This window comes from Lepidochelys olivacea (assembly GCF_965140295.1).
Source record: "Lepidochelys olivacea isolate rLepOli2 genome assembly, chromosome: 6".
Lineage (NCBI taxonomy): Eukaryota > Metazoa > Chordata > Testudines > Cheloniidae > Lepidochelys > Lepidochelys olivacea.
In genome coordinates this window covers 69,196,856-69,220,972 of record NC_140416.1, presented here as the reverse complement: position 1 = coordinate 69,220,972, position 24,117 = coordinate 69,196,856, and the positions used below count along the sequence as shown (strand labels likewise).

At 48.3% G+C, this 24,117-nt stretch overlaps 2 protein-coding genes across 4 annotated transcripts in view; one reads left to right on the top strand and one right to left on the bottom strand.

Moving 5' to 3' along the window:
- Positions 1–12,167, bottom strand: part of CCDC9B (coiled-coil domain containing 9B) — a 152,571-nt gene extending 140,404 nt beyond the window's left edge. For both annotated transcript variants that reach the window (XM_084630649.1, XM_084630651.1), the window contains exon 1: positions 12,060–12,167. The gene's annotated coding sequence lies outside the window, so the exon portion shown is untranslated. The remainder of the gene's footprint in view (positions 1–12,059) is intronic.
- Positions 12,168–12,400: 233 nt separating this feature from the next.
- The window catches only part of DISP2 (dispatched RND transporter family member 2), a 38,105-nt gene continuing 26,388 nt past the window's right edge, over positions 12,401–24,117 (top strand). For both annotated transcript variants that reach the window (XM_084630646.1, XM_084630645.1), the window contains exon 1: positions 12,401–12,512. In XM_084630646.1, the coding sequence (XP_084486772.1) occupies positions 12,415–12,512 (98 nt within the window). In that variant the 5' untranslated portion in view covers positions 12,401–12,414. The remainder of the gene's footprint in view (positions 12,513–24,117) is intronic.

Below are 24,117 nucleotides of genomic sequence, written 5' to 3'. Positions count from 1 at the left end.
ACAGAAGCAGCCTGCGGAGCAGACCTGTCCTGGGAGCAGAGCTGGGCCAGAGCCAGAGGGGCCAGAGAGCAGCCCACGAAGCAGGTCAGTGCTGGGAGCAGAGTCACAGAAGCAGCCTGCGGAGCAGACCTGTCCTGGGAGCAGAGCTGGGCCAGAGCCAGAGGGGCCAGAGAGCAGCCCAGGGAGCAGGTCAGTGCTGGGAGCAGAGTCACAGAAGCAGCCTGCGGAGCAGACCTGTCCTGGGGGCAGAGCTGGGCCAGAGCCAGAGGGGCCAGAAGAGCAGCCCACGAAGCAGGTCAGTGCTGGGAGCAGAGTCACAGAAGCAGCCTGCGGAGCAGACCTGTCCTGGGAGCAGAGCTGGGCCAGAGCCAGAGGGGCCAGAGAGCAGCCCAGGGAGCAGGTCAGTGCTGGGAGCAGAGTCACAGAAGCAGCCTGCGGAGCAGACCTGTCCTGGGAGCAGAGCTGGGCCAGAGCCAGAGGGGCCAGAGAGCAGCCCACGAAGCAGGTCAGTGCTGGGAGCAGAGTCACAGAAGCAGCCTGCGGAGCAGACCTGTCCTGGGAGCAGAGCTGGGCCAGAGCCAGAGGGGCCAGAGAGCAGCCCAGGGAGCAGGTCAGTGCTGGGAGCAGAGTCACAGAAGCAGCCTGCGGAGCAGACCTGTCCTGGGGGCAGAGCTGGGCCAGAGCCAGAGGGGCCAGAAGAGCAGCCCACGAAGCAGGTCAGTGCTGGGAGCAGAGTCACAGAAGCAGCCTGCGGAGCAGACCTGTCCTGGGAGCAGAGCTGGGCCAGAGCCAGAGGGGCCAGAGAGCAGCCCAGGGAGCAGGTCAGTGCTGGGAGCAGAGTCACAGAAGCAGCCTGCGGAGCAGACCTGTCCTGGGAGCAGAGCTGGGCCAGAGCCAGAGGGGCCAGAGAGCAGCCCACGAAGCAGGTCAGTGCTGGGAGCAGAGTCACAGAAGCAGCCTGCGGAGCAGACCTGTCCTGGGAGCAGAGCTGGGCCAGAGCCAGAGGGGCCAGAGAGCAGCCCAGGGAGCAGGTCAGTGCTGGGAGCAGAGTCACAGAAGCAGCCTGCGGAGCAGACCTGTCCTGGGGGCAGAGCTGGGCCAGAGCCAGAGGGGCCAGAAGAGCAGCCCACGAAGCAGGTCAGTGCTGGGAGCAGAGTCACAGAAGCAGCCTGCGGAGCAGACCTGTCCTGGGAGCAGAGCTGGGCCAGAGCCAGAGGGGCCAGAGAGCAGCCCAGGGAGCAGGTCAGTGCTGGGAGCAGAGTCACAGAAGCAGCCTGCGGAGCAGACCTGTCCTGGGGGCAGAGCTGGGCCAGAGCCAGAGGGGCCAGAAGAGCAGCCCACGAAGCAGGTCAGTGCTGGGAGCAGAGTCACAGAAGCAGCCTGCGGAGCAGACCTGTCCTGGGAGCAGAGCTGGGCCAGAGCCAGAGGGGCCAGAGAGCAGCCCAGGGAGCAGGTCAGTGCTGGGAGCAGAGTCACAGAAGCAGCCTGCGGAGCAGACCTGTCCTGGGAGCAGAGCTGGGCCAGAGCCAGAGGGGCCAGAGAGCAGCCCACGAAGCAGGTCAGTGCTGGGAGCAGAGTCACAGAAGCAGCCTGCGGAGCAGACCTGTCCTGGGAGCAGAGCTGGGCCAGAGCCAGAGGGGCCAGAGAGCAGCCCAGGGAGCAGGTCAGTGCTGGGAGCAGAGTCACAGAAGCAGCCTGCGGAGCAGACCTGTCCTGGGGGCAGAGCTGGGCCAGAGCCAGAGGGGCCAGAGAGCAGCCCAGGGAGCAGGTCAGTGCTGGGAGCAGAGTCACAGAAGCAGCCTGCGGAGCAGACCTGTCCTGGGGGCAGAGCTGGGCCAGAGCCAGAGGGGCCAGAGAGCAGCCCAGGGAGCAGGTCAGTGCTGGGAGCAGAGTCACAGAAGCAGCCTGCGGAGCAGACCTGTCCTGGGGGCAGAGCTGGGCCAGAGCCAGAGGGGCCAGAGAAGCAGCCCAGGGAGCTGGAGGCAGAGCAGCAGCCGCGCTGAGGCAGAGTGGAGCTGGGGCTGGAGCAGTCCGGGGCCAGGTGTCGTGAGCCGCTGGGGAGAGCGAGGGGGACCCTGGCCAGTGGGCCCAGCACAGGGAGACGCCTCAGCCAGGAGGCTCTGCAGGCCAGGCTTGGAGGGGGATTGGTAATCCTGACAGGGCGGGGGCAACGCTGGGAAGAAGGGCCCTGCCACCTACAGCCTGAGAGCGTGTGGCCACCACCAGAGCGAGTGTCCAACCCACAGGATCCCTGCAGCAAAGCCAGGGCCTGAGAAGGTGGCCTGGGACTTACAAGGAACAGACTGTGAACTGCCCGGACGTTCCAGAGACACTGTTTGTGATGTTCCCTGCCACAGAGCGGGGTGATGTGTTTCCTTTAACCTTTCCCATTTTTCCTTATTCTTTTAAAAATTAATTGTTGATTAAATAACTTGTATTCTTCAAATTGTATGTAATGATCAGTGGGTCAGAAAAGTGCCCAGTGCAGAGAGAGTACCGTGGAGTGGGGACACCCTAGCCCCTGTCCTAGGTGACCACAGCAGGGTTGGGTGTCGAACCCCCCAGGAATCCTGGGCCCAGCCTTGTTGGGGTTACGAGGACTCTGCCAGACAGGAGAGTGGAAGGGGAGTCCTCAAGGGCAGGGAGGACACTGGGTAAAGGAAGTGGGAGCGAGGACTCAGATCATTTTGCTAGCCCACTTCACCGGGGTAGTGCAGAAGCCAGGAAAGTTCCCCACAATAGCGGGACTATTCCCCCGCTTACATTAAGGATAAATTTTCAGTGCAAAGTGCAGCAATTTAATTAGGTGACTCCCAGGAGTCACCCAGCCAAATCCCCACACACCAAGCAGAAAATGTGTCTTTCTTTTCTTACTCTCCAAACCAGGCAAAGAAGAATTGAGCTGAGAAATCATGAGCCAGATTAAATATATATTATAGAAGAACGGAAAATATATGATCCAAAATGGTATGTGCAGAGCTACAGAGATGAATTAGGAAAGTGCTAAACTGAACCAGTCTGAGCTTTGATGAGCCAGGCTGGAGTATGTATCCTGCTCTCGTGTTGAATGTGTTTTGCTGAGCCAATTTTAACTGGAATATACTTTGCTGAGTTGTGCTAATCTGAGCCAGGACATTATGAAATGAGCTATCCTGGGTTGGGCAGAAGATCAGTGGATTTGAAGTGAACTAAAATAAACTGTGCTGAATGTAGACACAAACTAAGATGGGATGTTCTGAGATGATTCATACTGAAAAGTGCAGAGCTGCATTGAAGTGAACTAGATATGTTAAGAAAACATGAGAAGAGATTTCCTTCAGTAGACCTGATCCACCATACAGATGCCAAGGAAAACACTAGAGAGGCAAGGTGGATTTTATTGGACCAACTTGTTGGTGAAAGAGACAAGCTTTCGAGCTACATAGAGCTCTTCTTCAGGCCACCAACAGAAGTTGGTCCAATAAAAGATATTACCTCATCTACCTTGTCTCCCTAAAATCCTAGGACCAACACAGCTACAACACTGCAAACAAAAAAGGAAAACAGTGTTCCTTACACCTCCCTAAAGAATCAGCAAACATTCGGAGCTTGATCCTGTACCATTGAGGACAATGGAAACTTTGAAACTCACTTCAGTAGGAGCAGAATGGAGCCCTTGATGCTTCAGGACTTTCTAACCAGGAATCTTAGAGATTCTTTTCATGAAGAGAAATGAGCATGGAATGTAGTGTTTACTTCTCTCACAGTAAACTCTAGCTCTTGAGGTAGGAAAAGGAAACCTGCCAGGTTGCTTATTTGTAAAAGGCACCTGCATGTGGTGATGGTGGTAGTGGAGGCGAGAGAGGAGGTAGGAAAATATGGAAAGACTTGGAAAGAATATTATATGTCCACATCAAATACTGTTTCAAAGCTCAAATGCAAAGTTATTTTTCTTTTCTTTTTCACAGCCAAAATGCCACAAGTAAGAAAACTCATTATTTGGCAGTAAATAAGTACATTCCTAATGACTGGGCTTTGTAATGCAATTCACTCAGCATTCCCTAGGTCCTGCCCCTGCCAGCCAGGCCATGTGGATCCAAAGGAGAAGGGGGAAGTATTGTGCAATCGGACTCCTCCTGGAGGATAAAAAGCCTTTTTTCCAGATACAGGATATTCAAGGACAACGGGTATAACAGGCCAGGGGCGGCGCTGCCACGGCCGCCAGACCCCCAGTTGCGGCGGCAAAGTTTTTGCTTTTATTATGCGCCATGCAGGTTCCGGGGCGGCTAACGCAGCACATACGGCCCTCCTCAGCCACCCCGGAACCTGCATGGGGCATATCAAAAGCCTCTTCTACAGACGCTTTTCCCCTGGGCTGTGGGCAGGTTGGGTCCGGGGAGAGGAGGCACGGTGCGGCTTTGGCCAACCTGTCCAGGGCTCCTCCAGGCGGGAGGAGGCTCGGCTCATGGCTTCGGCCAGCCCAGGCGGGGCTCCTCCGGGCCGGGGGTGGAGAGGCTTGAGGCTTCGACCGGCCCGGCTGGAGCTCCTCCAGGTGTGGGGAGGACGTTCCGGGCTGCGGCGGGCCGGGATTCCTCCAGGCAGGCGGAGGAGGGGCCTCAGGGCTTCGGCCAGCCCGGGGCTCTTCTGGGAGGGCGGCTTTTGGCTCTGGCCGGGGAGGGGGAAGGCGCAAGGAGTCTCAGGGCTCCAGCCATGGGGAGGGTGTGGACAGAAGGGGCAGAGCTGGGGGCTAGCCTCCCCAGAGGGGGCTCCACCCACCACCCATGAGTGTATTTAAATCACTCCCTTACATCTCAGCCTCTTTCATCTCCCTTATCCGCTCTTCATCCCATACACCCCTCTTATTTCTCTTCTCTCCTTTCTCATCTGTATTTTTCCCTTACTGTTCCTTACTCTCTCTTGCCCTTTCCACTTCTCCATGTGTCTCTCTTCTCTTTCCTTGCCTTACCTTGTATCTCTATTTTAGCTATCTTTCCTTTCACTTTTATTCTTTTTCTTCCTTTCTCTTTCCACCCTCAGTGCTTAACACCTTCCTTCAGGTGAGAAGGACAACAGAGAACAGCTGGACCTGTCTAATTTACTGATAAACCTTGGATGTGTGGTTTGGCTGTGATCCCGTGGCACACAGCCAACTACCTCAAAGGCAAAGAGCAAAGGAAGGACAATGTGTAACTTCACACAGAACTGCTCCAGCATTGGGTGTGTCATAACGGCTTTAAAAGGGACTTTGATATACATATGAAATAGGTAGTAGTAGTAGTAATATGGTAATGTCTATATGCCCCAACTGAGATCAGGGCCCCATTGTGCTAGGTAGTGTACAAACAAACACCCCTGGTCAAAGAGCTTACAGTCTAAGGGCACATCTACATTGGCATAGTTACAGTGCCGGCAGTTACAGCACTGCTCAGAGGGCGCAGAAGGAAAACCGCTGTTGTGTGTTTACACTGCCTGCGGAATAGCGTGTTCACACTTCCAGCGCTATTTGGAGCGGTGCACTCTGGGCAGCTATCCCACAGAGCAGCTCTTTCTCTTTTGCCACTAAGACTTGTGGGAATGCAGAGGGGTCACGGGGTATCCTGCATCCAGTCCCCATGTATTGCTTCGCATCCCAGCAAACCCTGTGCTTCCATCTGCATATGGTGCCATCTTTCAATGGCTTGTGGGTTTGTGTACTGTGCACCCTGCCCTGCCTCTTTCTGGCTACAGGAATGGATCCCGAACTGCTGACCAGTATGCTGCTCGTTCTGACCAACATGTGGAGTTATTCCTTAAACTACAAAGTCAAGAGGAGTGCAACGTTAATCTCGCCATGCGTGGTAGATAACGACACGAGATTGCTTGTGGCTTTCACGGAGGTGCTGACTACAGTGCAACGCCACTTTTGGGCTCGGCAAACAAGCACTGAGTGGTGGCATCACATCATGATACACGTCTGGGATGATGAGCAGTGGCTGCAGAACTTTTGCATGAGGAAAGCCACATTCATGGGACTGTGTGATGAGCTTGCCGCAGCCCTGCGGTGCAAGGACACAAGAATGAGAGCTGCCCTGTCATTGTGGAAGCTGGCTACTCCAGACTGCTACCAATCAGTCGCTAACCAGTTCGGAGTGGGAAAGTTGACCGTTGGACTCATGTTGATGGAAGTGTGCAGGGCCATTAATCTTATCCTGCTCCGAAAGACCGTGACTCTGGGCAACGTGCATGACACTGGGGATGGCTTTGCACAAATGGGCTTCCCCATCTGCGGAGGGGCAAGAGATTGATGTACTCACATTTCAATTCTGGCACCAGACCACCTAACCACCAAGTGCATTAATCACAAGGAGTATTTCTCAATGGTTCTCCAGGCACTTGTGGATCACCGTGGATGTTTCACGGACGTTAAAGCAGGCTGGTCCGGAAAGGTGCATGACGCACGCATCTTTCGGAACACTGGCCTGTTCAAGAAGCTGCAAGCAGGGACTTTCTGCCCAGACCAGAAGATGACTGTAGGGGAAGTTGAAATGCTCATTGTGATCCTGAAAGACCCTGCCTATGCCTTAATGCAGTGGCTTATGAAGCCATACATGGGGCAACTTGACAGCAGGAAGGAGTGGTTCAACAACAGGCTGAGCAAGTGCAGAATGACTGTTGAGTGTGCATTTGGCCATTTAAAAGCCCGCTGGCGATTGCCTGTATGGGAAGCTGGACTTTGCCGACGACAATATTCCTGTGCTTATAGCTGCGTGCTGTACACTCCATAATATTTGTGAAGTGAAGGGTGAAAGCTTCACTCAGGGCTGGATGGCAGAGGCTCAGTGCCTGGATGCTGAGTTTGAACAGCCAGATACCAGGGCTACTAAAGGGGCACAGTGTGGGAACATAAGGATCAGGGATGCCTTAAGGCAGCAATTTGAGGCTGAAAGTCACTAATATTTGTTGCTATGCTCGGGATTGCAGTGCTTGTAACGCTAGGAGGTGATTGGTGCACATGATGTAAGAAGGGGCCTTAACATAATTGTATGTTGCTTTGTAGTGCTCTTTTTGCTTTCATTTAATAGAATAAAGATTGCTTTCAAACCAACACAATTCTTTTATTAAAAGACAACAACCGGAGGAGAGAGTCAAATGAAAAAAATCATCAGCAGGAAGGGGGAAGGGAACGTCTCAAGAGGAGGAGGGGTCCCAGGATAGCTACAGATTTGTGTAGGTCCAGGGATCATACCCAACCTTCCCTTTAGAGTACAATGCAATGGGTGCTGTACTTCAGCAGGGCCAAACTGCAGAGGGATGGGTGTTGAGTGCAGTGGCTAGTGGGAGTCCACAGTGCTGGACTATGAAGAGAGAGGAGTGGAATGCTGCGGGTAGAGAGTGGAGCCAGGAGGTTGATAAGAGTGTGTTGGTGTGTGTGGAGCGCATGGGAAAGAGTTCTGTGACAGCGGCTGCAGGGGAGGGCGGGCATGGAGCTGCTCGGTTTGAAGAGCTAATATTGCCTGGAGCATGCCCACTTGGCACTCCATAACGTTTAAGAGCCACTCCATGGCTTCTTTCTGGTGTGCCACATTCTCCTTTCGGTCCCTCTTCTCGCTATCCCATCACTCCTTCAGTTCCTGCTTCTCAGCAGCAGAATGCATCATAACCTCACGGAGAAAGTCCTCCTTAGTTCTTTGTGGCCGCTTTCTAATTCTGTGCAGCCGTTCTGCCGCCAATAAGGGAGGCTGGCCTCCCAGTGTCATCTCTGAAGTTTAAATGCAACATTATACAGAAGCAGTATTCTTTGCAACACAGACAACACTCATTCAGTGCAACACAGCCAGTACTCTCACACCTGTCACTGACTGGCTGACCCCAGGCAAGCACACAAGACCCCCAAAATGGTGAATAGCCACAGGAGCAGGGTGAATCACTCTTCCCGGACCCTGCTGTACACTGGGCACATGGATCAGCTCGCACTGTATGGGGGGCTTGATAATCATTCCTGTCCCCACACTTTCCACAGGATGTGATCATTATGGAAGATATCTCGCTGCTGAGGGTGAGCAGGGAATCAAGGGAGGGTCTTCTCCAAGCCTGCAGCTTCCGCCCTTGCCCCTACGCGGCTTGCCTGTGTGATGGCACAGTCACGCAGGAAAGTTACCGTTAATGGGGCAAGAAACAAAGCAGCTCTACCAAGGAACCTGTGGCAGTGAATTGCCCAGTATCTCCATGAGAGTTTCCTGTGAAGTGAGGGAGTCTATCAACAGTCTGTTTTGCCGCTCAGAATAGGGCATGCGGTGGGAGACAAGCCTGATTTCTGCACCCTCCTGCCCCCAACAAATCGCTTCAGCAATTTCCAAAATCAGATTCACTTACCAGGAGCCTCCTCTCCTGTTTGCACTTCGCCAAGATCTGACTGCTGTGACTGGCTAGGCTCCTCCGGGGTAGAAAAGAGCTCCTGACTGCATGCATCTCCAGCCTCTGACTCATCCTCTGCCTCTGGTTCCCCCTCCCCCTCTTCATCCAATATTGCCTCCTCCTGGTTCGATCCACTCTCAACTGGCACGTGAGCCAATGAAGTATCCACAGGGGACTTCGCAGTGGAGGTGGGGTCGCCACCGAGTATCGCGTCCAGCTCTTTGTAAAACCGGCAGCTCGTGGGCGCAGCACCGGAGCGGCGGTTTGTCTCCCATGCCTTGGGGCAGGCATTCCGCAGCTCCTTCACTTTGACCCTGCACTGCAGTCTTGGCCCCTTTCTGTCATGCCTTGTGAAATCTGTCCGTAGGTATCATAATTCCGATGGCCGGAGTTCAGCTGTGACTGCACAGCTTCCTCTCCCCAAATACCGATGAGGTCCAGCAGGGATCGCCTGGTGCATGGAGCAGGCGTGGCCACCTGGAAAGATGCACTGAGACCACTGCACACATCACCAAGCAAACAGGAAGGGGACTTTCAAATTTGCAAAGGAATGTATGGGGTGGGGATGACGGTTGGTCACCTGAGGGCAGGGAAGTAGTGTTCAAACTGATGACCAGAGAGGCGAGAACAGGCATTGTGGGACATGTCCCGGAGGCCAGTCGCAGCGCTGTAACCGCGACGTTGTCTACACTGACACCACAGCGCTGTAGCCCTGGCGCAGAAAGCTGTACGCCTCTCGTCAAGGTGGGTTTTTTTAGAGCACTACAACTGCGCAGTGTCTACACAAAGTGGCTTGGCAGTGTACACACCGCGGGAGTTACAGCGCAGAAAGCTGCTTCACTGCACAGAAACTTGCCAGTGTAGATAGGGCCTAAATAGACAAGACTGCCAAAGGATGGGAAGAAGGGGGAGACGCGCAGGGGGAGGGGAGGCAAGGGCCGCATGCCCCTCCCCAATTGCCTACATGGGGGCAAGGGCCCAGCTGCTGCTAGCAACTTCTGCCTTTGGGGCAGGGAGTTTGTTTATAAACAAAAAGAAAAGGAGTACTTGTGGCACCTTAGAGACTAACCAATTTATTAGAGCATAAGCTTTCGTGAGCTACAGCTCACTTCCTCAGATGCATATCGTGGAAACTGCAGCAGGCTTTATATATACACAGAGAATATGAAACAATACCTATTCCCACCCCACTGTCCTGCTGGTAATAGCTTATCTAAAGTGATCATCAGGTGGGCCATTTCCAGCACAAATCCAGGTTTCCTCACCCTCCACCCCCCTACACAAATTCACTCTCCTGCTGGTGATAGCCCATCTTTTTGCAAATACAGACTAACACGGCTGTTACTCTGAAACCTGTTTATAAACAGAGGCAGGGTGATTAAGATAACAAAAGGTTTGTCATTAAATTAAGGATCATTAGATGATCCTGAAAGCATTCCCAGGTACTCCAGTTAAGACAGGAAACAAAGAATAGGAATTCAATAAATGGTCCAGGAGAGAAGTAAGTAGAGGTGTCCCCAGGGGTCTGTACTGGTCTGGGATCAGTGCTGTTCAACATGTTCATAAATGATCTGCAAAAAGGGGTAAACAGTGAGGTGGCAAAGTTTGCAGATGATACAAAATTACTCAAGATAGTTAAGTCCAAAACAGACTGCAAAATATAATCCCAACAATACATACAAAATGATGGTGCTGTTACCCATCAAGAAAGAGATCTTGGAGTCATTTGCAGTACTCTGGAAGCATTATGTTTCCAGAGTACTGTAAATGTATAAGAATCCTTCTCACTGTACCTATATCATCCTGAACTCATTCTCCACCTTCAGAAGACTTAAAAATGATCTCCAGTCATGAATGGAACAGATGTAACTAAATAATGTAGCTGTCCTTAATGTGCAGGTCACGTGGAGGGTCACTTTTTAACTTTTAAACACCTTCAGCTGGTGCCCCTCTTTGTGTCCCTCCAACATGTCACCTAATACAGATTGTGCCTCAGTTCCCCGAGAGACTAAGGGCTAGTCTACACTGGGTGTAGTCGCGGCAGAGCTCTGGGAGAGAGCTCTCCCAAGCACTCTTAAAAAACCCATCTCTACGAGGGGTGCAGCTACCAACCCTGGTAGCTGTGCCCCTCGTGGAGGGTTTTTTCATACCCCTGAGCGAGAAAATTGCAGCACTGTAAAGTGCCAGTATAGACAAGCCCTCAGTGACTAAGTGACAGGCGGTCTGTGGCATAGCTGGGAATTGAGCCTAGATCTTCTGAATCCCAACCTACTGCTTAACCACAAGACCTTACTTCTTCTCAAATAGGTACTACATCTGAGATTGTATTGCCCAAGCTACATTGCACAAATCAAGAGCAAAGAATAAGGAGTAGATGAAACTCTTCTAGTTACAATGTCACTAACCTGACCGATAAAAGTAAAGCCACGGTAACAGATTATATCCTATATGAAATTGCTAGCTATAAAAGTAGCAGCATATTTATAATAGGGTCTGAGGATTCCATCAAGTACCAAGAGGCAGGGAAAAGGAAAGGAAACAATAAGCAGAGACTTTACCATCAAATAAATCCTGTCCAATCTATTCAGTAGACATTAAGTTTTATTTTTTTCTAGGTAGGCCACATAAGCTATTCTAGAGCTAATAATTGCAATTTATTCAATCCTAATGAGCAAGCCCCTTGCTTAACTGTAGCAGAGAAACATTTTCATAGCTGATACTCAGTAAAGGGGACTCCTTCCCCACTGTGCAGCCAGTACATCTCAACCTGGTCAGGGAATATTAGAGACATTGGTAGTCTCCATATCCTATCCTTGGGACTCCACTACCACTGGATTATAAAAGCACTTCATCTCCCATCAAGGAAAGATGTATGCTTTTTACACCTTCTAAAAAATCTAGAGCATTAAAGCAGGAAGGGCTTACTCTAAGCAGCTTGAGGATTAGTGGGAGTTGCCAGGATACTTAGCACAGTAATACTCATCCTTTTTGCTTTGGCTTTTTCATAGAAAGTAAAGCCAGGAGGATGCTGTAATCATGGCTGTGCTCACTGTCACAAAAAAGGTCAAGGTCACTGCCATGGTGAAAATCACAAGCAAGGCCATGGCCATTATCAAGAAAAAAGTTCTGGAGTGAGCTGCTGCAAATTAGTCTTCCATTGTTACCCAGTGAAGTTTTCCTGTTCTCTGCCCAAACTGTAGTCAGTGGCACCCATCTGACACCATGCAATACAATGTAATTAAGTCTTTTCTACCCATAACTAGGCATACCTAGCGATGCACTTTTGGAAAAGAAAAACAGTCCGGGTGTTCATATTCTTTGTAATACAAGTTATTCTTATGAATCCAGTTCAGTAATTGTTTAAAAAGTAGAGTCACACTGGTCCCAGGTGACCTCTCCCTTAAGTGCCCTGGCCATCTATCTCCCAGAGCCGGGCAGTTATGCACACCCCCTTGCTAAAATCCCTGTAAAACACAGGCCCGCTGTCTTTAGGAACCGGGTAGCGCTCATACCAGCGTGGCAGCAGCAGGCCGTGTCCGAGGGCCGGGGCCAGCTGCACTCAGACGGGAGGAAGCAGCGTTGCTCCACTGGGGCTAACGTGTGTGCGCGGGGGAGCAGCGCGGCTCCGGGGAAGGTCAGGCTCTCCTCGAGGGGGGTGCTGCCCGCCCCTGGAGCAGGCCACTTACCAGCTGGGGCAAGGGAAGGTCTCCACGCCAGGGCTCGCTCCCCCGCTCCTGTGCTGCCAGGACACCTGGTACCAGCCGCTGGTGCTTCCCAGGGCTCCCTCCCCCGCCTCTCGGGGCCAGCCTCGAGACTGGTCGTGGCCCCGCCCCGCTCTCAGCCCGGCGCCGCTATTGGGCTACGCACGCGGCTCGGGCCCCTCCCCCGCCCCGCCCCGCGCCCTCTGCGCTTGCGCAGGCGCCCCGCCCGCGGGGGGCGGGCGTTCAGCACCGCCGGGCGCCGGACAGCTCCTTTCCCTCGGCGGCCGGAGCCTGCAGCGAGCCCGGGCGAGCCGCCGCCGCGGGGCGCGGAGGCGAGGCCATGGAGGGAGCGCCGGCCCCGCAGGCGCAGGAGGAGCCGGCGGCCGCCGAGGAGCGGGCGGAGGGGAGGCGCCGGGAGCAGGGGACCTGCTCGCCCAGGTATGACCCGCAGCGCGTCCCTGCACAGCCACCCGGCCCCGCTCGCCTGGGCCTCCCCGCACCGCCGCGGGTCCCCTCCCTCGGCCCGGCGCCAGCCCCTGCCCCGCGCCGCTGCCTCCAGAGGCTCCTTTCCCCGCCTGTCCGCGGCGCCCGGGGACCCGCTGCCTCCCGCCCCCTGCGCCGGCCCCGCCTGGCCCCCGCGGCTGGGATGGCCCTGCCATGCCCCCAGCGCGGGGCCGGGCAGCGGGGACTGCTGCCGGCCCTTCTGAGCCCAGGCAGTCGGGGGTGGGTGAGGGAGCTCCCCACGGGGGCTGCCAGCCTTCACGCCCCCAGCTCGCCTCCTCCTGCCCCCTCCAGGCCTCGCTAAGGTGCAGCACGGTGCGAGTCGCCAAAAGGGTGCGCAGCAGCTGGTGGCGAGAGTACCCGCCAGCCTCCAGCTGCGATTGGCTTTGATCATCCAGTATCACCTGAAGACGAGACTCGCTGCTAAACACAGGGCTTTCCAGTTCAGTGGGGATGGGACTAACGCCTGAGCATGTTTCACTGATGTTATCAGACAAGCCCCTCTGCACATCTGTCTCCAGATTGGTTTGGCGTTTATCCTCGAATTAAAACGACACACGCTGCCCTAGATCGCCGAAGGGAACTGCCTGTCGCGTCAGCCAGGATTTTCTCAAACAGGGGAGAATACCTAATTCACTTGCCTCATGATTGCACAAACAAGGGAAATATATGCAGATTTTGCACCTATTTCCAGTTCCAGTGTAACATTGAAGGGCAATTAACGTGGGCTGTGGATGGTGTCCTACAGAATAGGAGCCGCACTCCGCATGATTCTGGGGATGACCTATGCCTCAGTAACCGCCACATTTATGACAAGGAAGAGGGAAGCCATTCATGACAGCTACAGATCTGTGAATGGCATTTTTCCCTGCAGGGCACAACAGAATAAAATTCTAACCAGATAATAGCAAAGTAAGGAGGCTGAAAGATAGTCATAAGGGAAGACAATGATGTGGCATTAGGATGTAAGACCTGAAAGCATTGGGAATACCTACCTGTTTTATTAGACTGCTTCTGCCTTTAAATAAGGAGACATACACACACTACAAACCTCTGTGGGTGTGGATATGGAGATAATTCTATACCAGAGTGACAGAGAGCTAATCAGATAGTTAGCTGTCAAGTGCTGTTTGCACACACACATTCTGATTTCTCTGTTTCCAAATGATTTGGCATGCAAAACTGTGAGCACCATATATCATTATGATCTGCATTTGCCTGGGCATGTGATTTAGCCTTATGAATTATAATTTCTGTAACAAAATATGATATATTGTTAAAGAAGTTATTCTTAGTATTTATTATGTGCTTCTCTTAGCATCCATAATGTGCTAGTTGCTGTACAAACACAAAAGAGGGCACATTCCTTGCCCCCAAAAACTTTAATCACAGTCTAAACAAAACTCTGCAGGCTTGGTCATGTCCTTTATGCTATATGTCCCAATGCATAGCGTACAAAATCAGTTACTATGCATATATGCACCGTTACAGTAATTTTCCTATGGAGCCAAATAGTCATGTTGTTATAGGGTAAAGGCAGCCCTAAATATTTAAACAGATTTTCATTTGTTATTCAGGAGGCATAGGTCTTCCAAATTATCTAGATTTTCTAGTTGATCAGTGCATAGCAGAAGATCAGACTAAACTAAATATATTCATAAAGGCAAAGAGTTTCACTTTTGCCTAGTACAAATAATAAACTTTACATTAGTGCTGAGATTATTCCAACCTGTCCAAGGAAAGTGGGCAGTCACATCTCCTTAGATAGCTTTGAAAATCTCAGGCAAGAAGTCTGTGTGTTTTGGTTAATAAAATACTCATGTACTATTCTAAAAATAAACCCTTCCTGTAACCATTTCACAACAATTTTTTGGGAATCTGGTGACATAGAAATGACCAGTCAAATCCTGCAACATTTGCTTACTTGAATAATCCTTGCTCAGGTGAGCAGCTCCACTGAAATCAATAGGACTGTATGCATGAGTTACAATTACATGTGTGAGTAAAGATGGCTGGCAGAATCAGACTCCACTTTGACCTTTATCTTGTGGTTTATAGTCTCATGCTCAGTTACAATATAATTTATTGTAATAATGTATAATTAGGCAGTGCCTCCTCCCACACATTATATATATATATATATATATACACACATAGACATTTGTATGTGGCTTTCTATACAGATCTTGTGTATGTGTGTTTGTAAACTAAACATTTAACTTCACATTTCCTGTCTATTGTGAACATTCTACTGAATTTACCATCAGATAGCTATTGATGCCTCAAAAGAATAAGTTTCCTTGGACCTTTTCTAGACTAGGATATAAAGGTGTTGTTTTGGGTGTTTGTTTGTTTAAATGTATTAGTTGACATTTTAACTAACCCATTGTGTACACAGGGCAAATTGTACTTCGAAATTGTAGAATCATAGGGTTAAAAAGGACCACAGGGGTCATCTAGTCTAACCCCGTGCCAAGATGTGGATTTGTTGTGTTGTGTCTAAACCATAGAAGACAGATCACTATCCAGTCTCCTTTTGAAAACCTCTAGTGAAGGAGCTTCCACAACCTGCCTAGGCAGTCTGTTCCATTGTCCTACTGTTCTTATAGTTAGGAAGTTTTTCCTGAGATTTAATTGAAATCCACTATGCTGCAGTTTGAACCCATTGCCTCTTGTCCTGCCCTCTGTGGCAAGAGAGAACATCTTTTTATGGCAGCCTTTCAAGTATTTGAAGATTGCTATCATGTCCCCCCTTAACCTCCTTTTTTCCAAACTAAACATACCCAGTTCCTGCAGCCTTTGCTCATATGGCTTGCATTCCATCCCTTTGATCATATTTGTCACTTGCTTCTGGATCCTTTTCAGTTTCTCTACATCCTTTCCATACACTGGTGACCAAAATTGGACACAGTACTCCACTTGAGGCCTTACCAGCACCGAGTAGAGAGGTACTATCACCTCCCATGACTTGCATGCTTTGCCTCTGTTAATGCAACCTAAAATTGCATTTGCCTTTTTTGCAACAGCATTGCATTGCTGACTCATGTTGACATTGTGATCCACCACAACTCTCAGATCCTTTTCTACAGTGCTGCTGCCAAGCCAGTTATCCCTTATTTTGTAGTTATGCATTTGGTTTTTCTTCTCTAAGCATAGTATTTTACATTTGTCTTTGTTGAATTTCATTTTGTTTTCTATAGCCCAGTTCTCCAATTTATCAAGATCCCTCTGAATTTTAGCTCCATCTTCCAAAGTGTTGGCAACCCTCCCTTGCTTTGTGTCATCTGCAAATTTGATCCGTGTGCTCTGTATTCCTACATCCAGGTCATTAATTATATTAAACAACACCAGACCCAGAACAGACCCCTGTGGAACCCCACTTGAGACTTCCCTCCAATCTGACATCATTCCATTAATAGGTTTCAGAGTAGCAGCCGTGTTAGTCTGTATTCACAAAAAGAAAAGGAGTACTTGTGGCACATTAGAGACTCTCAAGGTTCCTTCCCCACTCTGAACGCTAGGGTATAGATGTGGGGACCTGCATGAAAACCTTCTAAGTTTACTTTTACCAGCTTAGGTTAAAACTTCGCCAACGTACAAACTATTTTACCCTTTGCCCTTGGACTTTTGCTGCCATCACCAAAGATCTAACACCGGTATTATTATTATTAGGAAAGAGTTTGTTTGGAAACGTCTTTCCCCCCAAAATCCTCCCAAATCTTACCCCCTTTTTTCTGGGGAAGGTTTGATAAAAATCCTCACCAATTTGCATAAGTGACCACAGACCCAAACCCTTGGATCTTAAGAACAATGAAAAAAGCATTCAGTTTCTTAAAAGAAGAATTTTAATAGAAGAAAAAGTAAAAAAGAATCACCTCTGTAAAATCAGGATGGTAAATACCTTACAGGATAATTAGATTCAAAACATAGAGAATCCCTCTAGGCAAAACCTTAAGTTACAAAAAGACACAAAAACAGGAATATCCATTCCATTCAGCACAGCTTATTTTCTCAGCCATTTAAACAAACAGAATCTAACACATATCTAGCTAGATTACTTACTAAGTTCTAAGACTCCATTCCTGTTCTGTCCCTGGCAAAAGCATCACACAGACAGACCCAGACCCTTTGTTTCTGCCCCCCTCCAGCTTTGAAAGTATCTTGTCTCCTCATTGGTCATTGTGGTCAGGTGCCAGCGAGGTTATCCTAGCTTCTTAACCCTTTACAAGTGAAAGGGTTTTTCCTCTGGCCAGGAGGGATTTTAAAGGTGTTTACCCTTCCCTTTATATTTATGACAGAGACTAACAAATTTATTTGAGCATAAGCTTTTGTGAGCTACAGCTCACTTCATCGGATGCATCCGATGAAGTGAGCTGTAGCTCACGAAAGCTTATGCTCAAATAAATTTGTTAGTCTCTGAGGTGCCACAAGCATTCCATTAATAGTTACTCTCTGTTTGTGGTTGTTTAACCAAATATGTATCCACTTAATGGTACTTCTGCCAAGCCCACATTTCTCCAGCTTACTTATCATAATGTCCTGCAGGACTGTGTCAAAAGTCTTGCTGAAGTCCAGGAATATTATGTCCACTGTATTCCCCTTGTCCAACAAACCAGTTACCCTGTGAAAGAAGGAAATGAAACTGGTTTGGCTTGATGTGTCCTTGGTAAATCCATGCTGGCTGCTAGTGATTACCCCTTCATCCTCCAGGTATTTGCAAATTGTATGTTTTATACTTTACTTTCCCAGGTATTGTAGTCAGGCTGACTGGTGTATAGTTCTCCAGCTCCTCCTTCTCCCACTTTTTAAAGATGGGCATTATGTTAGCTCTCCTCCAGTCTTCCAGGATATCTCCTGTTATCCATGAGTTTATAAATATTATTGCCAGTGACTCCAAGATTTCTTCAGCTAATTCCTTCAGTATTCACCTTCTTGGGTGAATAACATTCAGCTCTGGATATCTTGTCTTTTGTTTATTATGTGTATATCTATATATGTGTGTTTGAATACAATTGCATCAATAGCTATTTGGTAGTAAATTCAATATTATGTTTAGTAGCATCAAAGGATAAGAACGGTAAAGCTAAACTTTTCTTGTCAGTGGAAAGTACAAATGTTGGAGGCAGCCTTTTGCTATCTCATTAATTCTTCATACTGATTTAACATACTCAAGAGTCCCATTAAAAAGATTGCGGATCTCCTCAAGAATAGATTCTGCTGCTATAATGAAAAAAACCTGTGGAATTTTTTTCAGTGTATAAGATATTGAGTATACAAAATATTGGCCAATGGAAAGAGTGAAAGTAATTGGGCCCCCCTCTAAAATTATTGTTATACAAATTTTTAGTCAGTTAAATAACAAAATTCTTAGATCTTCTCTCTCCCACAACTTGCAATTTTAGGGCTCAATCCAGAAAGGTGCTGATCACCCTCTACTTCTATTGACTTCAGTGTTATTCTTGGGATGAATTTGGTCCATTTTCTGTGCATAAGAGGAAGGGGGAATTGGGCCTAATACTGCTGTGACTGAAGTCAATGGGAATTGAGGGTGCTCAATGTCTCACAAGAGATCCTCAGAAACTTGCAGGATTGGCACCATAAATGTGCCTGATATGTAGGACTTCTGGTTTTTGGGGATTGTTAATTTTATTTGGGGGAGAGGGGGTAATTTTTTTCAGTAATTATTGAGTTTTATGTAGATATCCAAAAATCAAGTGTTGGGGGGGGGGTTCTCTTTGTCTATATTATAATGGATAATCTTTCGTACGTTCCCTATTGCAATTACTATATTAAAGTTCGTTAGGGAATTTTTAGTGTGCACCAGCAGACTAATCTATTAACAACATGTTCATGTGCTTTAGAAATCACACCCCTGTAACCCGCATAACTGCTCTGTGTAGATAAGCCCTTAGATACAAGTAACTATTTCCAGTGTTTTTCTGGTGTTTATTGGATAATCCCTGATTTCTTTCTTTCTTTCTTTCTTTCTTTCTTTCTTTCTTTCTTTCTTTCTTTCTTTCTTTCTTTCTTTCTTTCTTTCTTTCTTTCTCTTATAATTGTTTATTGGTTAAAACCTAAAATCAGAAGGCTTAATAATATGGTATGTACACATTATCAAAGATGCCATCCCAAGAGCCTGGACTGACACAGTCACAAAATTCTTATTGACTTAAGCAGGAGCAGAAATGGGCTCCAGATTGTTTCCTTTTCTATTATCCCAACCACGTGACGTACACAAATTGGGTCAAATTCATCCTGGTGTTATGCTACAGAAGCCAATGACATCTCACTAGTGATGACTTTGGGCTATTGTACTTATCTTTTTCAGGATATTATCAGATTCCACCAATAATTAAGACCATGTCTACACTAAACTACGAAATTATGTTGACCTAATTTATGTCGGCATGCAGCCACTGCAATTATTAAATCGCTTATGTGTGCGCACACTTGACTCCTTGTGCTGGCGGTGCGCATCCTCACCAGGAGCGCTTGTATCGATTGTATTTTCAGTGTGGGGCATTGTGGGATGGCTCCTGAAAGCCAGTAACATCCAATGTAAGCAACACTGTGTCTACACTGACACTGCATCAATGTAATTACATTGACAGTGACTCTATGTCACTGGGAGAAGTGGGTACTAAATTGCCATAGAGAGGCACTTACTTCGGCGGGAGCCAAATTTAAGTGAAAACATTTCCACAGCTAGTTCAACACAAGACAGCCTACATCAACTTACCCATTTAGTGTAGACCAGGTCTAAGAGCCTAATCTAAAGGCCATTAAAGGCAGGCCCTCATTTAATAAGATGCAATACTAACATTAAAAAATGAAACATCTTTAAACATGCTAGCAACATATGAACAAACCATAATTGTTGAACAATATTTGATCCTCTCATATTTATGAGTCATCTCTTCTTCCTGTTTTGTTTTGTTTTCTTTAATTTTGTATCCTATAACTATTTTTAATTGCTTGTTATGCAGAACAGTAGATGACAGTTTTCGTTTGAGTGCTTGATGCATTCTGACAGCGTTGTGCTGCTTTTCTGTTATCTCTGCCTTGTCTCTGAATGCTTGCAGCTGTGAGCTCCCTGTTGTCTAAAATGTGGTCCTTTTATCACCTTAAAAAAGTTAAATCAGAGAAGAACTCATTCCCTCTCAACTATTGTGTCACATTTTCATGTTGCTGGTGTCATGTTCCTAGTGCTTGAGAAAAGAATCTGTCAGTACATCTATTATAAACCTTTCTTTAAATTCTATTATAGTGCTCCTTCTAAAAACTTCTATTGTAAGTCTCAGTAAAAATTATATCAAGTCTAGACAGAAACTTGGCACACAGTAGTAGGTCTTAGCACAGGAGGATTTTTTTTTATTTGAAGAAAATTGGTAGAATCCATATTTTAGGTGAGGAAAAACCCACTTGGGACTGTAATTCTTCCATTTTTAAGAGTATGTGAACGGTGATTACTGCTACTTATTGGCTAGAGTTGCCCACAGAGCTAGTCTGTTATATTTGTTACCTCCCCTCTCCCCTTGTCCCACACCTGCTTTTTTCTTTCATTTGCCTAGTACATCTTGTCTTTTCGGCTGTAAGTTCTTTGAAGCAGGGATTGTCGTTTACGATCTGTTTGTACAGGGTCTAGAACAATAAGGCTCCAACCTCTAGGTGTACCACAATATAAATTATTAGTACATAATAAACAAAGACATTTAAATTACTTGGGAAAACAAAGTGAGTGATGGCATCCTGCTAAGTTACAGATTCATATAACATCTTCAGAGGAATATTACATCATTGAGACAGTATCAAAATAAGAAATACACAATGGGGAAAATGCAGCAGATCAGGGAGGTAGTGAAGCCCATATATTTTTCAGAATGGGTCTCACAGACCCACATTACAGCTCTCCTTAAAAATGCTGGATTTGTTCCCCCTTCCTTTCTCAGTTTGAGTCACATGCCCTCTCCCACTGCATGGCTCAGAGAGAACCAAAATTACAGAAATGCTGGAGAAATGGGGTTACTGTGCAGAGGGGGATGGTGGCTATGTGGTATCGTTTCCCTTCCATATGAAGCTGCTTCTGCCACAGTGCCTGAGCTCAGTTCCATGTGACTGGGTGTAGTTAGCCAATGAGAAGGAATTGGGGACCAGCCAATTTACACAGCATGTTTCCAGCACTAACTCTTCCTCTACAGCTTTTACGCTGTGTGCATGGGAGGCTGGGGGCCAGACAATGACCACACAGCACCTGAGCCACGTATTTAGCCAGTGCTGAAGCTTGACAGCATGGCACAGATCCAGACTCTAGGTGCATACATGGGCCAAGCTCTGTGGACTTGGCCTCTGCTAATCCCATGTTTTATGGATCTGTGGCCCTGGCTCCTTGCATAAGTCACACCCTCTGCTTAGTCTGCATCATTGTTGCTCTACCTTCCAGTGGGGTAAAGAAGTAGAAAGGAGCCTAGTTAGGAGTCATTAATTGTTTAAGCTTTCCTGCACATTTTCACAGGGGAAGAGGAAGATACCGTCTTTGTTCTTTTGGTGTTTCTGATTCCTCAGGTGGTGAAAAATTTTGTTGTCTGTGCTGTGGTATCATCTCAGGAAAGCAATGTAACAAGGTGACTAGTACAGTTTCATAAATTTGATTTTCAAATTGTCTGAATATCTTAGTGAAAGAGGAAACTTCCAGTGGAGACCAAATTTTCATAAAGTTACTGCTTCCCAGAGGACGGTCATTTAATCCAATCGAGCAGTTGGGCCATAAGTAAGGGTAAGATTATGTCATGGAGATCATGGATTTCGTGACTTCCAGAGACTTCTGTGACATTTTTTGCTTCATCCCCAGGGCAGCAGGACTGGAGCTGTCAGCTGTCAGGGGCCCCGGAGCTCCGAGCCACCGTGGTTGGTGGGTGGGACCCATAATTCCAAGCTGCCGCTCGCAGTGGGGGGACCTGGAGCTCTAAGCTGCCAGTAAGGTTGCCAACTTTCTGATTGCTAAAAACTGAATACCCTTGCCCGCACTCTGCCCTGCCACTTCCCAAGGCCCCACCCCTACCCCGCCTCTTCTTCAAGGCCACGCCACCCACTCACTCCATCCCCTCCCTCTTTGTCACTCGCTCTCCCCCACCCTCGCTCACTCACTCATTTTCACCGGGCTGGGACACAGGAGGGGGTTAGGGCACAGGATGGGGTGAGGGCTCCGGCTGGGGATGTAGGCTCCTGGCTGGGGCCAGAAATGAGGGGTTTGGAGTGTGGGAGGGGGCTCTGGGATGGGGCAGAGGGTTGGAGTGCGGGAGGAGGTGAGGGCTCTGGCTGGGGGTGAGGGCTCCGGGGTGGGGCAGAAACGAGGGGTTTGGATTGCATGCGGGGGCTCTGGGCTGGGGCCAAGGGGTTCAGAGTGCGGGAGGGGGCTCAGGGCTGGGGCAGGGGGTTGGGATGCAGAAGGTAAGGGGTGCAGGCTCCATACAACACTTACCTCAGGCAGCTCCCAGAAGCAGTCGGCATGTCCCTGTGCCCCCTAGGCGATTCCTGGCCAATGGGAGCTGCAGGGGCAGTGCCTGTGGGCAGGGGCAGCATGCGGAGCCACCTGGCCACCATTGTGCCTAGGGGCTGTAGGGACATGTTGCTGCTTCTGGGAGCCACACAGAGCCAGGGCAGGCAAGGAGCCTGACTTAGCCCCACTGCGCTGCCGACTGGACTTTTAGTGGCTTGGTCAGTGGTGCTGACTGGAGCCGCCAGGGTCCCTTTTCGACTGGGCATTTCGGTTAAAAAACGGATGCGTGGTAACCCTAGCTGCCAGCCCTGGAGCTCTGAGCCAGCTTTTGAGGGAGGCAAACATTGTAGGGAACACAACCAGCAATGGTAGATAACAGGAGCAGTTAATTTCAGTCTGGTCCTTGCTCTCTGCCTCCCTCTCCTCTCTTTGTTCATCTCTTGGATTGCATCCAGCTGGCAAAATGAGGCTGTGAGGTCACCACTGTAGGCTACTTTTCTGTGCCCGAGGGAACATTTCTGCCCCCGCAGCCCCAAAATTGTTGAATATATCACATCACCCTGATCGGAAATTATCTTCCAGATGTTCTTCTTTCAGTGTTGTTAGCTTCTTGTTCAGTTCCAGTATCATTAAAGCATGTGTGCAGATGATTCATAAATGCACTGATCTAGCCAGTCCTCCCCTTTCCTCCCCCCCCCACCTGCCAACAGTAAACAAACACCACAAACTCCTTCATCCTCTCTTCTCTAATATGATTAGAGGGTCCTGTCTATGCAGCAAAATAATAGTGTTATGACCTGGTACAGACAAACAAACATGAGCCGGTCTACGACTCTGGCAAGAACTGCAGCACATGAAATGTTGAGGCTGCCAGATCCACAGCTAATTGGGATTGTAACTTCTGCAGACTTTGAAATCTTCAAAGCTTACATAGGTGATTACCAACCCACAATTATCCAAAAGCTTCAGGTTTCCTGTAAGACCTTTGGATAACCACGGTGACACTATAATGAAGTTGGAGAGAGTACCGCATAGGACAGCTAAGATGAGGAATGGAAATTCGGTGCTTACATATGATAAATGATCGACAGAACTGGAATTAGTTAGTCATGAGCGATGATTAACAAGTGACTTAAGTGAAAGATTTAAACCAGCTCAAGTTATTATAAACTATGAAGTTCTTGGACAGGCCAGGGTCAAGTGTATCAGCTGGGAGGGAACATCTGGAGGAAGAATTTAAAGTGGCATTATTTTACAGGCATAGTGGTGAATAGGGGGAACAGACTTCCACCAGGAGTGTTAGAGTCAAGAATATTCATGTATTTAAGCAACAGTTGGATGCAATTGAATAAATTAAAGGGTTATCTGTCCATTTTTATGATCAGTCATTTTTGTAGCAGGCTGCTCTTTTGAGTGTGTCAGGAGGAATTTTTCACTGCTTATGTTTCCCCCATCTCCCTAGTTGGCTTCACAGTGTTGTACATGAGAATGTTTTTCTCCTCCAGTAATAAAGACAGACACTCTAGATATGAAAAATCAATGAACAGTTTCTGGTCCCACTCCACTATCTAGCACCAGCTCTTTAAAGGAAGAAAATTTGTATTTTCACTGGATGTATATTTTTTTTAAAAATCCAAATATCTTATAGGAGTTAGATCACCAAAATGTATTGAGGACAACTTCTAGTTTCAGAAGTTCAGCCATTTTAGACTTGATTCTGAATTCCAGCAAGGAATTAGTTGCCAATCTTAAGGTAGAAAGCAGTTGACAGTGATCATGAAATGATAGATTTCATGGTTGTATGGAAAGGAAGAAGTAAGAGCAGCAGAATAAGGACAATGGACTTACAGGCTCAGAGAACAGCTAGCTACTCTCCCATTGGAAGAAAGTCTAAGGGAAAAAGGAGTTCAGGACACCTGGCAGTTTCTAAAAGAGAAAATATTATAGACACAACAGCAAAATATCCTAATGTGAAGGAAAGATAGGAAGACTAAAAAGAGGCAATATGGCTCCATCAATAGCTCTTTAATGACCCAAAATTCGAAA